The sequence below is a fragment of the Cynara cardunculus genome, assembly GCF_001531365.2.
Source record: "Cynara cardunculus var. scolymus isolate 2C chromosome LG 2, CcrdV1, whole genome shotgun sequence".
NCBI classification, from domain to species: Eukaryota; Viridiplantae; Streptophyta; class Magnoliopsida; order Asterales; family Asteraceae; genus Cynara; species Cynara cardunculus.
Window position 1 is genome coordinate 11208696 of NC_037529.1, and position 14969 is coordinate 11223664.

General features: G+C 34.3%; 1 protein-coding gene across 1 annotated transcript; it reads left to right on the forward strand.

Annotated features, from left to right (window-relative positions):
- The first annotated feature begins 4949 nt into the window (after positions 1-4949).
- Positions 4950-8873, forward strand: LOC112507181. The gene is made up of 7 exons (XM_025111631.1): positions 4950-5321; positions 5524-5565; positions 6948-7030; positions 7127-7228; positions 7331-7545; positions 8265-8359; positions 8541-8873. Exons 1-7 carry the CDS (start codon positions 5180-5182, stop codon positions 8798-8800), a joined length of 939 nt encoding a protein of 312 aa, XP_024967399.1. The 5' UTR covers positions 4950-5179; the 3' UTR covers positions 8801-8873.
- The last annotated feature ends 6096 nt before the right edge of the window (positions 8874-14969 follow it).

Sequence of the window (14969 nt, forward strand, 5' to 3'; positions counted from 1 at the left end):
TTAACGAGCAGTTAATGATTTTGTAGTTTCTTAGAGCATCTTCAATGCAATGTTCTTATAAGCAAAAAGAATGTAGCTTCTTACAAGAATCAATATTGTGGAGAGTTTTTATAAAAACATCTTTCTCTTTGTCTTTGAGTTCTTGTACAAGAACCTGAATTCTTTCCTAAGTCGGTGTGAAACGACAATTTACTAGATTTTAAATTAAATATTGGGTATTTATTCACAAATATATAATAATTATTGATATTTAAAATACACATGAGACCCATAAAAAAGGTTCTTAAAAGGGGGTCGCCAACCCAAACACTAAAAATGGTGCTAAAAGAGTCCAACTCCAACGGCACATAAAAAAAAACATTAAAAACATTTTTAATAATAAAATAATATATATGCATTTATTATTATAATCTATTAAACTATAATCTATATATATAATCAGAAAAGTTGAATAAAATATTAAAATATATTAAAGGTCTACTTTATTGACCTCCAAATATAGATGTTAACATTTTGGATCTTTATTTTTTTAGTGTTTTAGTGTTGAGTTGAAGATAAAAACACCTCTATTTTTGTGTTTTTAGTGTTAGGTTGGAGATGGTTTAAGCACTATCATTTTGTATTTTTGATGTAAGTTTTTAATTTGATGAGTTTAAAGTAACGTGACAATAAAAAATAGATTCATATAAGAACCTCAATTGAACATGCTTATATTTGATAGATATCTGCAACGCGGTTTATTTTGATGAGTATAGCACAACACCCAACTTTCAACATCTTGTTAAAAAAATTGGAGGAAATAAGGAAAGGGATTACACATTAACAGTAAGTATTTCACCTTATGTACGGAAAATAAGAGAAAACAAGTGCTATACTCTGTAACTAGTGGGGGGCCAACCTCCAAAAGTTAGGGGGAACTGTTCGCGGTAAAAATTGAATATAACTTTGCAAAACACGAAATTGAAGTATGGATGGTAGGATATGCAAAATCAGAAAAATACATTAATGAGCAGAACAATCCAAATACCCTCTACTCATTTTTGGTCTAATCTTCTTATTAATTTTATACATGGTTACGTGCCAAATCTGTGTGGTGTCGGTTTTTTTTTTTTTTTTTGAATCTACCACTGTTTATAACGATTTTACATTTTATGTATTTATTTTACATCAAAAGGAAAATTTTATGCCTACACAAGTAAATAAATAAGTAACCAATTGAACTAAAGGGCTCTTTGGTTTAGAAAAGTAAAAAATAGAATAAACTTTCTTTTCTTCTAATTTAATCTGAAATGAAAATTTAGAATTGGAGGAATGAACCAATATATATATATATATATATATATATATAGAGAGAGAGAGAGAGAGAGAGAGAGTTTGTTTCAAATATAACTTATTACATTTATACAATCAATGCAACCCAATAAATTGAAATATTTATGAAAAATGATGAGAATTCATTTATTATGATTTAAATCATGTATATATATTAAAAGAAGAACCAAGAGTATTAAGGTGGCATCATGAGAATTGAGTATTGAGGTGTTGATGAATTGTAGTTGAGTTTGAGGTATCTCATATTGGTGAGAGATTGAAAAATTGAAATAAGAAGGTGTGTATAAGAAAGAATGATGAGAGTCATTGTTTAAACTCATGAGACTTGACTCATAAGGCTATCTTATTTGGATGACTCTAGCTTTTTAAAACAAATTTTATATTGTGTCAACTCATTAGGTTTGAGTCATAAGGTTATCTTATTTAGATGACCCTATTTTTTCAAAACAAATCTTATATATATATATATATATATATTAAAAGAAGAACCAAGAGGTAATTAGGTGCATCATGAGAATTAAGTCTTGAAGTGTTGGTGAATTGTAGTTGAGTTTGAGATATCCACTTTGATGAAAAATTGAAGATTGGAATAAAGAGACGTGTATAAAATAATGATGAAATTCATTGCATCGACTCAAGAGGCTTAACTTATAAAGTTAACTTATTTTGATGACTCTCTTTTGCAAAACAAATCCTATGTTTTTTTAAATAAATTGTGTTTACAATCATCAATATATATATATATATATATATCATATATATATATGTGTGTGTGTGTGTATCAATCTTCTTTATATATAAAAGTAAGATCCACAAGAAATGATGTGGCACCCTAAGAATTGAGTATTCTATATTTCTTGCATAGAGATTGAGTTTTGTGTATTCCACATTGATGAAGAGATGAAATATTGACAATTGATGGTAGGTATATGAGATGAGGTTGATGTGTCTTTGTTTTAACTCATGGGGTTTGATTCTCTTGGTTAATCCTATAAACTCATATCATTAGCTCATGTTGGCTAACCCTCCAAACTCATGGGTTTGGTTCATTTTGGCCAACCCTTTGTTTGCAAAGAAGTCATCTTTATAAAAAAAAATCTTTATATATATAGGGTTCTCTCTCTATATAAGTAAGATTCACAAGAAATGATGTGTCACTCTAAGGATTGAGTATTATATATTTCTTGCATTGAGGTTGAGTTTGTGTATCCCACATTGATGGAGATACGAAAGATCGACAGTTGATGGTAGGTATATAAGAAGAGGTTGATGTGTCTTTATTTTAACTCACGGGATTGGGTTCTCTTGGTTAATCATATAAATTCATATCACCGGTTCATGTTGGCTAACCCTCTAAATTCATGGGGTTTGTTCATTTTGACGAACCCTCTATTTGCAAAAAAGTTGTCTATATAAAAAAAATCAATATACCAATACAAAAGAAAGCTATAAAATAATAAGGTGGCATCATTAAAACCAAATATTTTAAATTTCTTGCATTGTGGTTGGATTTTGGGTATCCACATTGATTATAAATTGATACGTCAATGAGCAAAATGAGTTTATAAGAGAAATATGAGTTCCCTTTGGAATTAAAAGGTTCATTTGGCTATATAAGTCATGTTTATCTTTAAACGTTTGGAGCAATTGTCTAAATTCACGAGCAATTGTCTAAACTCGTGTGATTGGATCATTTTGACTGAACTTTTAAACATATGTGAATAAAGTTTATTAATTATGATCAATACTTTATATTAGAAAACAATTAAAACTTTTATGAAATTACATATTCATCAAATTAAATGGACGGTTGAGATTGAGTTGTATTGATTGTACAAATGTAAGAGGTTGTATAATAACTCATCTCTATATATCTATATATAGGGTATATTTCAAATGCAACCATGTCCATTTGTACAACTAATACAACCCAATCAATTGAGATATTTATGAATATGATGAGAGTTCATTTATTATGATTTGAATATTTATAGAAGATGAATAGAGTTCACTAATTATGATTAATACTCTATTAGAAAACAATCAAAACTTCTATGGAATCACATATTCATCAAATTAAATAGACGATCGAGATTGAGTTGTATTGGTTGTACAAATATAAAATGTTGTATAATAACCCACATCTCTCTCTCTCTCTCTATATATATATATATATATATATATATATATATATAATGAACAATTTCTTTTATTCTCAATCACATTGATTACTACTCGATACATCTAACCAAACACCCCCCTAACATATATAAAGAAAAGATAAAATTTCCATCTTCATGTTCAATTCTCCCCGTTTTCTAGTTTTCCAATTTTAACCATGCTTCATTTTTCCTTTTCAGATAATAATATTAGTTTTAGTTATTTTTAATCAACAGTCGATCATATATTTTAATAATTTCCAACTTTCTTTTACGAAAGTAACTTCCGAACTACCACATATGGGAACAGTCTCTATAACCTCGTGAACACATACTTCTACGAAGATTTTCACCATATTTTCTCTTTTTCAACTAGTATCGGTCTTTTTTATTTGATTAGGTGATTTGTTCCATAGAAAAATAGATGGAAACAAGATAAAAAGTTGATTACCAACAATCCCACTAAATATGTTTCACACTGAACAGACAGAAAGAAGTATACGAAACAGAAAATAATTGAATGAAAATAATTAAAATTTGTCGTGATATGCATCCCATTATTTGCGTAGGTTGGCAATTGGATAGACGTACGATATTTGTCAATAATGGATATTGGTTACGTAATTTGTCTGGCTTTATGTTTATATTATTTAGATTTTACTTTTTTGTTGATTTGATTTTGATTCAAAGAGAACGGCAAGAAAAATTGACAACGAAGAATAAGGTAAAGAAAACGAGAGAGATGATGTCAACGAGAGAAGAGAAAATGACAAAAATATCCTGAGAATATGGTCGTGCAAGGACATCTATATTTAATAAACTCGAGTACATGTCACTATTAGTTTATAGTTATTGAGTATATTATTCAAACCCCGATAGCCGATGTTAAATATTTTAGTGGCAAAAGTTATATATTTTAAGGGATTAATAAAATGAGAATCATAAAAAGATTGAGAACAACGAGAACTAGTTTTCATGTATCGTTTGTGAAACAACACATGTGAAAATGAAATGTTAAAGTTAACAATGGGTTTGTTTTAAAAAAAATTAGATAAACAGTAAAATATTAAATAAATATTTATCTTTTCTTAAAATATTAATAAAAAAACTAAAATACTTGAACTTTTAGAATAATATTCATAATCAAATGACAAGAAAGATGATGAAAATTAACCATAAGGGTTGTGTCTGATTGGTTTGAGTTTGACTCCAAAGATCAAAAGTATCAAGAGATTACATGTTCAAATCCAAAGAAGAATAAAAATTCCCTTATAGTCATGGAGGTTTAAATGCAATGACTTTACGGATTGGATATCTAAGTTAATAAAAAAAATTGATACAATTTAACTATTTATGAAAACAACTATACTATAACCAACTTTTTACATTTATTATGAAAAAGCATTCAAGGATTTTTCTAATGAGAAAGTTTGAACTTAAAAAGAAAATGTTAAACCCATATCGTTAAGCTACTGCAAGTTCCAGTCCAGCTGTGGCATCTTCTCTTGAAATTCTGGCCATCATCAACAATCTTTCCTAAACATTAACAAATCTTTCACTGCGATCTTTCTTGTTCGATTTCTTGCTCTTTTCGACTTCAATCAGCCGCCATGTAAGGGGCTGAATTAAAGATCTGGAGTTTTGAGTCAAAAATTAGGTTTTCTTGCAATCAAATACTAAATAGCAAAATGAGTGTTTCTCTGACTGTAATGACCTTCAATCTTCTTGAAGATCAGCCAGAAGATGGCCCAAATTGTTGGGAAAAGAGGAAAGATTTGTGTGTTAGTGTTATCACTAGTTACTCCCCAATCATCCTCTGTACTCAACAAGGTAAGTTCTTCTGTTTTTGTATGCAGATCTTTAAGAAACCTGTTTTGTTGATTCATTTGATTTGGAAAAGGATTATCTGGGTCTTGATTGATTTGTGTTTTGGATATTGGGTTTGTTTTCTTTTTGTTGAAATATACTGATTTTGTTTTGGATTTTTGCTACTGAAATTGGAAACTTTCCTTTTTTGTTGTTATGTTCATAGGTGTGAAGTCTCAATTGGAATATCTTCAACAATGCTTGCCAGGTAATGCTTCTGGTTACATTTTTGTCACTGTTTTATTCTAAGATTGGTTGTTACTGCAAATGCTTATGATTCTGTTCATTTGGTTGTTACTCTGATTTATTGAAATCAAGCCCCCTTTTATAGCTTAAACATTTAAATCATCATTAAGCTCTAACTATGATGCTCTCATTACATTCTTGACTGAACAGTTAAGACTTTATAAAGTAAGCAATTGTGAATGAATAAACTTCCATTCAATTGGTTCAACAGAGCTTAATGAAGATGATGCTCAAAGTTACTTGAGCTACTTTTCCTGTAATAAGCTTTACTTCTCTTCAAATCTTTAAGGCAACATAAACCCATCTTTATCTCGTGATCTTTAAGAACCTTCGTCATCAATGGTTCCTTGATTTGGATTAGAACTCCAAAGATCCTTAGGCCTCTTGCTAGCGTTTGAACTCACTCCTTTCTCTGTGTTTTAGAGTCCTTATATTTCTTGAAGTGATACTACAAAGAAGAGACTTCATCATACTTATACTATGAAAATTTCATCAAAATGGAGGCGGGGAGGGACTATCCGCTTTGCAGCAGGATTTTACTTGAGGTTTCCGTTATAGGAGAGCTGACATTTTCTACCCATATCCAAGGGATGCGTAAATCTACATTCATCTGCATACACAGCTGCTGATTCAACATCTATATGATTGCTTTTCATCCTTTCTTGCTACAACCATGATGTTCATTTCTTCTTTTCTGCTCCATGTTTCTTCTTTTGGTTAGTCGACTTTGTTTTTAGACAGTTCAACAGACAGATTTGCAGCATATGTCTGTTTCATTCATTCTTGCTAGGGTCATCATTCCTCCTTCCTCAGGTCTCCTCTTTTGGGGATGTTTTTTGTCCTTAAGTCATCCCTAGCTTTGCATAACTTCTTCTTCTGAGCCCAACTTCTAGTTAAGATCATTAAACCAAACAAACCCATTAAATCCATCCGAAAGTAGAGTCATGTGCACAGACCTTTCATCTGTCTCAAGAAGCATATAGTTTGTTACCAAAAAGGAAACAGTAAAACAAACATGAAAGATATGGGTTCTTAAACCAGGAAGCTGGACTTTAGGCAGCCATCCGTGTGTTTATGAATGAATTCTTCCTACAAATAGGTCTATTGTATATGCAAACCTCATGCCTGCCCCCAACCCCATGTTCATATAAGGGCCAGGCTGCGGGGCTCCTCCCATATGATTTGGTTCGAGTCTTCTTAGGACCATTGAGGATTTCCTAGCTGTTATCTTCAAGGCCCCATGGATTAGTATGAAGACGTAATTGTAGTTCCGTTTTCATTTGTTATAGACTACTAACATCCTAACCTTCACTAAAAAGGGATGATTTTTGTTAAACATACCAGGCTATGATCAATTCGGGATTTCAAGGAAAGGATCCGAAGATGTTTCAGATCAACATTGCACCATTTTCTACGACAAAGAGAAGGTAATTCATCGGCCATGCATTCCACAAATGGCTTAAATCCATTTTTCTTATTCATAGTTATTGAGTTCTTCTCTTATATATATTCCTTTATCGAAGGTCGAGTTATTAGAAGGCGGAACATTTTGGTTGTCAGAGTCACCTTCCGTACCTGGAAGTATGTCGTGGGGGGGCGTATCCCCATGCATTGCTACATGGGCGATATCCTTTTTCCGAGCATATATGTAGTTACCGTTAAATGTTAGAAGATATTTAAGTAAATATTCTTGTGGAGTTTTGTCGTTTCTTTAACAAAATCTCTACACGTTTCAACTGAAAGGAGTTGAGGCGCCTGGTTTTTCGTTCCAAATAGTGAACACAAACATGGATGAGTTCAGTCCTCGTGCTCGTAGGCGAAGTGCGTTGCTGACATGGCAGCATATCGCATCATTACCCCCTAGCTTACCTGTTGCATATTGTGGAGGTTTTAATACACAAAAAGAATCAACCACCGGACGGTTTCTTCTTGGGAGATCAAGGTAATTGTACACCCTTTGTTCCAAATAGAGGTACAGTTTGACTTCGAGGTTTAATTGTACTAATTTCTTGCTTCGGATTTGGTATCTGTTGTCCAAAGTTCTTGGAAAAATGTTGGCAACAATATCGTACTAGCTAAGGTTTCCACCTTGGCTTTTGAGTTTGACCTTAAAAGTCAAAAGTGTACCTTTTAACTAGGACTATGATCTGCAACCATAAACTCGTTTATTTTTTGAGTTTATTGAAAAAGCCTCGTTTAGTTAGCCATAAGCTAGCCTTTTCTACAAGGGGAATTTTTCCAATTATGTGTCTGGGTTGGGTTCCAGTGAGAATGAAAGTTATGACGAGAAGGGTAAGAAGGGATCTCCACCCTTGGATCAATCCTAATTGAAGAGTAACACTAGATCAACACTAATGAGATATACCAGATCAATTCTCTTCTGAAACGTAATTCATGGGTTGGTTTAAGATTAAAAGTGATCAAAGGTCCAAATCCCTTCTTACACTTCTAAGCTTAACTTATATTCTCGCTTGATCCTTTGTCTTATGTCTCTTATATTTTTCCAAATAAAATTTTAACATGTCCTCTTAGGTCGTTTTATGTTGTCATATACCTTATGGGCTAGTTTTACGAAACACGACTAGCTTATCAGCTAGTTTGCTAAACATAGCCAAAGGTACCGACCTTTTTCTGTTTTTGTCTAAATCACTGGCTTTTCAGAGAGCACGGTGTCGTAGGTGATATGAGAGATGCGTGGCCCAACGCTCGGTTAAGGAAAAATATGTCTCTTATACGCACGTATCATGGATTTAAAGGTATTGCTTTTCCTTATAAGTTAGTATAAATGATTTAAAGCATTGAAACCGACTGAAGTTAGTTGGTTTGGTTCAAACGGTCATGGTTAGAGGAATATACCGGTTCTGATGAAAACCGAAAGCGCTTATGCTCTTACGATTGCTTCGGTAAACTTGTTTTTTTGTGGGGGGCCTGTGGTAGGTAACAAACAAGGAGCAGTTGAGTTCTTGAAGTTGATTTTTCGGGCACTTTGCCTGTGCTGGGATCGGCAAACTCAAGATTTGCACATAGACTGGATCTTGTTCCGAGGCCGATCGCTCATCCCCGTCTCGTGTGAAGTGGTGAGCGATAACATCGATGGCCATTACCCGTCTTCCAATTATCCCATCTTTGCTGAATTCATGCTTCCACGAACAGTCCGGCTGCTCGATCCACCACCCGCCGAAGAGATGGTTCCATAATGTTTGTTTCTTTTATGTTCTGCAAGTTATTTGTACAACAATTCTTGCAAATAGTATGCTATGCGATTTAATTGAATTCTCGTCTCCATTTTGAGTCTTTTTCTCTTCAAAACTTCAAAACGCCATTGTTGACTAAATTTCAGATTTTGAAGTTATTTTATTTTTATATAATTGTGAAAAGTATGAGATAAAACTGGTTTAAGAAATATTCTAAATCATAGCAGTTTTGCATGAAGAGTCTCGGACCATAAAATATGGTCTAATCTGATCGGTTTGTAGCGTTTGCATTTATAAACTAAGGGATCGTTTACCAAACATTTATTCGATGAGCATTTATCGGTAAAATTTAATACTATCATTTATTTACTGGGTAAGATTTTTGTCCATCAAAACGGTATTATATGCAACAATTTATCCGATAAGCTCTTACCGTGGTAAGAGTCGTCCCTCTCACTTACAGGGTAAGACTCTTGGTTCTTGTCTCGCTCTTACCAGTTAAGATTCTCTACACTTACCATATTCATCTAGTAAGGTAATTTGATTTGGTGTTCACTTATCCGAGTAAGCGTTGTGTAAACGACCCTAAGAAATAATAATTTTAAAATTTTGTGCCGAAAAGGGGAAATTTTAGATCAAAACTGAAGGTAGTTTGATAAACCTTGAACAACGGTGTCATGTTAATGTAGATGGTAGGTCTATAATACCATTTAATGTGATAAAAACATTGATATCATAAACTCTAATGTTGTGTTTGGTACATGAGACATGATAGAATGGGACAAAACTCATTGTCCCATGTTTGATGCGACATAGAACAGAACAAGAACTCATTATCCCATGTTTGGTGCGACAGGGAACTAGGACAAGGTGGGATAAAAAAATGCTTTTTTTTGTTCCACCAAAATAAATGAAATAAGATGGGACAAAAATGAGACATAAACTAAAATATTACTAAATTAACTCTCATTTGATATATAACCTCAACATAGTATTTGTTTTATGGTCACCACCGTTAGTTGCGGCCGCCACCACCGGTAGTTGCGACCGCCACCACCACCAGTAGCCACCATCGGCGACCTCCCTCTCCTCCACCACCTCCACTACCACTATTGGCCACCTCCACCTTCTCATCTACTACAACCTCCTCCATAACCACCGCCGTCCATTACCACCACCACTACCAGCCTTAACCACCTCCACCTTCTCTTCTACTACAACCTCCATCACCACCTCCACAACCATCGTCGGCCATCGATCAACACCGTTCATCGCCACCACCATGGGACACCTCACCTCCACCATCGGTTACCACCACCACTGCCCACCACCACCGGCGGCTACCACTACCACTGTTGGCCACCACTATCAGCTACCACTACTATTATCTACCATATTCATGTCCTCCACAACCACAATTGTCCATCTTCACCACCACCTCCACCACCACAATTGTCCATCTTCACCACCACCTCCACCATAACCACCGACACTACCCACAATCACACCTACCTCCACCGTATAGTGTTGGAAATTGTAGTGAGTTGGAAGTTTGTCTTCCATCCCACATTGGTAGATAAAGAAAAATTAGAGAAGTTTACAAGGCTTCCACTACAATTGGGTTTTGAACAAATGGATAGACTCATGGTGGGGGTCTTGAGTGGAAGGCCAACACGCACATAGCGCCAAGAGCGCTGGCCCAGGATTCGGGAAAGTGGCGCGAGGAGGCACATTTTACACTGTGCATGCAACGTCGAGAGAGATGAAAGATTGATTTTAAAATCGGTTTTTAAACCAATTTAAACACKTTTTTTGGGGATAATTATTGTTGGAGGATTATCCTCCAACTACATCAGTTTTTAAACCAATTTAAACACGTTTTTTGGGGATAATTATTGTTGGAGGATTATCCTCCAACTACCCAATGATCATCCAAAAAATGGGATGAAATTGTGGGCTTTTAGGGTTTCACCACCAGAAAATTCAGTTTTCCCTCTCTGCGATTTATGCTTCCATTCGTTCTTTCTCTCTACCAGTTTCTGCGTCCACCTTGTTTTAGTTTTCATTTTCGTTTTCATCGTTGTTGATAAATGAAAGCGTGTATTGCATCAAATACTGGGGCTTTACGACTAGCAAACTCACAACGTTAAAAGAGTAGTCGTATAAAACCTATAATGACAGCCTTTACTGTGCAGATTACGATTCAACGACAAATTAATCAGGTTGGTTTTAGATTTCATGCATTGTATTTAATTTTTGTTCATTAAGTGAACAACTTTGTTTCTATTCCTTTCTTTCGTTGAATCTATCGTGGATGATAGATTCAATCTGTGTGAAATTGGTCATTTTTGAGGTGTTGTAGATTCCGGACATAAAAAGTTACATTTCTTGTTTATAAAATTTAATTATTGAATTAAATAATTAAACTTGTTTGTAAAGGTTCAAACTTTATTGATTTCATCTATCTCATTCTACTTATTTTTTTCAACAACCTTAAAGGTTTTATAGTAATAGACACCGGAAACTATCGAATCCTAAATCAAGATATGATGAAACTCAAGAAGTTTGACGGGTCTAGTTATACTTGTTGGGCGGACAAAGTCAAATTCATGTTGATGGTTGTAAAACTCTACTATGTTTTGGACCCTAACCTCCCTCCTATTCCCAAAAATCTGGTTCCTGAACTAGGGAAATAACCGGATAAACAAAGAATTGACGATCTCGAAAAACTGAGACTAATCCGCAAGGAAGAGAAAACCCTTGTTTGCGGACATATGAAAAATGTTTTGTCAGATCATCTATATGATCTGTATTCCCCGATTACATACCCAAGAGAGTTGTGGAAGGCACTGGAATTCAAATATAAGTCACAAGAAGATGACATTAACAAATATTTTGTGTCTCAATATTTGAAATTTCAAATGGTTGATGAAAAACCAAATCTGGAGCAAGTACATGAGCTCCAAGTTTTAGTAAGCAAACTGAAGTTATTATCTATTGTTATTCCTGAAATTTTCCAAGTGGGGGCAGTCATAGATAAATTGCCTACATCTTGGAAAGATTTTTCTAAAAGAATGATGCATAAAACCGAAGATTATTCTTTGGATGATTTACTAAACCATCTTCAAATCGAGGAAGAGGCACGTAATCGGGATAAGAGAGACAAGACTTTGATGAATGCTAATAGCATGCAGCCTGGAGGCAAGGGTAAGGGAAGAGCCGGGGGTCCAAATAAAAAGTGAAACTTGGGTCCACAAAAGAAGAGTTTTAAGATATCTGGTCATCAACCGAACCCAGGGCAGCAATCTAAAAGGGTTGGAAAGTGTCACGTCTGCGGAGAGACGGGACATTACGCTCGTGAGTGCAAACACAGAAAGTTCGGACCGCCTGCTGCTAATTCTATTGAGGAGATTCAACACCTTGTGGCGAATCTCCACATGGAAGAGATTGATATGATCTCAGAGGCCTCTACAAGGATTGTGGTTGGAAGAGGGGGTTGGTACTTGGATTCTGGAGCCACTGTTCATGTTTGTGATTCCAGGTCTAAGTTTGTTGAATATGGACCAGTTCGATATGGGAAACAAGTGACAGTTGCTAACAACGGCCATGTTGATGTCGTTGGAATGGGTACCGTGCTACTGAAGTTCACTTCCGGCAAGACCCTCACTCTCTGAAATGTTCTTCATGTGCCTTCTATAGAGCCTCATCTTTGCAAGCAAACTCGATGAAAATGAGTTTGGAATAAATATTAAGGCAAGGAAGCTCGTGATATACAAGAGGAAGACTTTAATTGGAAAAAAGATACTACCAGCTGGGTATGTATCGCCTGAATCTGAGTATGGTAATGATGAAGTCGGACATAGTGAGTTAGTAGGAGTGATGTTTTAGCCATGTCCGATGAAGTTTCTAATTTTTCTGTTTCCACTATTGAAACTGATGTAATTCCCAATGTTATTAATAAAGTTAATTCTTTGGACTATTTTGTTTGTTCTATTTCTTTATGGCATAAACGTCTTGCACATACAAATGTAAGAAATATTGAAAAAAATGCATAATGAAGGATTAATCAAAATTGATAATAAAGATTTTGGAAAATGTGAAACTTGTGTAAAATCAAAATTTAAAAAGAAACCTTTTCCATCTGTTAAACGGGGCACATCAATTTTAGAGTTGATTCATTCTGATATTTGTGAATTAAATGGAATACTTACCTGAGGAGGTAAAACGTATTTTATTACTTTATGTGATGACTTCAGTTGGTGTTTACATGTTTATTTGTTACAATCAAAAGATGAAGCTTTTGAAGTCTTTAAACTCTATAAAGCTGAAGTCGAAAATCAACTTGAAAAACGAATCAAAATACTTCGATCAAATAGAGGTGGTGAATACTTAATTAGAGAATTCGATACATTCTGTGAAGAGAATGATATCAAACATGAACGGACCTCACCATTTACTTCTCAGCAAAATGGTTTGGCAGAACGAAAGAACCGAACCCTTGTTAAAATCGCCAACTATATGTTGAAGCAATCGGGATTGCCTAACAATCTCTGGGGAGAAGCCCTGCTAACGGCTTGTCATATTCATAATCGAATCACTAGTCGTGTGATTCTAACCTTCCCATATGAGCTCTGAAGAGGATGGAAACCAAACTTGAACTACCTTAGAGTTTGGGGCTGTATTGCATACTATCGAACCCCTGATCCAAAAAGTTCTAAATTGGGATCCCGTGTTGTTAAGAGCATATTCGTTAGATATGCGATAAAATAGCAAGGCTTATAGATTATTGGACAAAGAGTCAGGAGTTATAGTAGAATCCATGGATGTGGAATTCTTTAAAGATAGATTTTCAGAAGATGTTGAAAGATCAAAACCAACGTTGGCCTCTAATCCCTCTTGTTCATCTCGTGATAGTTCCAAAACCACAAATAAGTTCGACGGACCACGAAGAAGCACAAGAGTGAGAAAAGAGAAAAATCTCGGAAATGGTTTCTTCTCGCACTTGGTAGAAGGGACACAAAAGAAAGTGACAAGAGATGTCATTTTCTCTATTAGTACTGAAGAGGATCCCGAGACATATAAAGATGCAATGACTTCAAGGGATGCTCCACTGTGGAAAAAAAAATAATAAATGATGAGATGGACTCCATCTTGAAGAACGGAACTTGGGTGTTGGCAGATTTGCCCACGGGGATGAAACCCATCGGTTCCAAGTGGATATTCAAAAGAAAGATGCACCATGATGGTTCAATATCATCTTTTAAGGCTAGGTTGGTGGCAAAAGGGTATAGAGAGAAAGAGGGTGTCGATTATTTCGACACTTATGCTCCAGTTGCTAGAATCAGTTCTATTCAAACTCTCATAGCAATTTCTCATCAAATGGATGTGAAAACATTCTTCTTGAATGACGATTTAAACGAGGAGGTTTATATGGAGCAACTTGAAGGGTTTGTAGTACCTGGACAAGAGAATAAAGTGTGTAAACATATTAAATCTCTATACAAGGTTAAAACAAGCTCCCAAATAGTGGCACCAAAAATTTTATACGACTATCACATCTTTTGGGTTCTGACACTAATTATATAAAAACATAATTTCTCCTTTGTATGGATCAGGTTTTATCAAAATATCATCAATTATATAAAAATCTTCATTTAGATTTGGTACCATTTTATATTTACGTATACAAAAATTATGTAAAATATTTATAAGTTAAATTGTTTATTTTATTTGTGTCAATTATAACTATTATCTGATATATAAAATCATAAAATAACTTATGAGGAAAACTTATCTAGTTTTGTCATTTCAATCCTACCCTCTTGTCATGTCCGGTTCTGCCCAGTTATATCTTGTCCAAGTCTGTATAAAATAAAATAAGAACATTGAACATAGTGCCAAAAAAATACAATAAATGTAGTTTGATTGCAACATAGGATTGTTGTTGGTAGTTGACACTTTAACAACCCATTTTTAATTCTCAATCACTTTTAACTTGTAAGTGCTCGTTCCAATGCAATCTACTTTTTGGTAAATCATTGAATTAATAACTAATTAAAGTATATATATATATATATATATATATATATATATATATTAGAAGCGTACTCACGCAATGCAGCGAGATACATTATGATTTTAATATTTTATTTTATTTTTTATCTCAGTCGAT

Excerpts from the sequence above, each read along its gene's own strand:
- LOC112507181 (XM_025111631.1), top strand. The coding sequence starts at position 5,180 with ATGAGTGTTTCTCTGACTGTAATGACCTTCAATCTTCTTGAAGATCAG. Across the intron at positions 5,322-5,523 it reads CATCCTCTGTACTCAACAAG|GTGTGAAGTCTCAATTGGAA; the intron begins GTAAGTTCTTCT and ends TTATGTTCATAG. Across the intron at positions 7,546-8,264 it reads TTTCTTCTTGGGAGATCAAG|AGAGCACGGTGTCGTAGGTG; the intron begins GTAATTGTACAC and ends CTGGCTTTTCAG.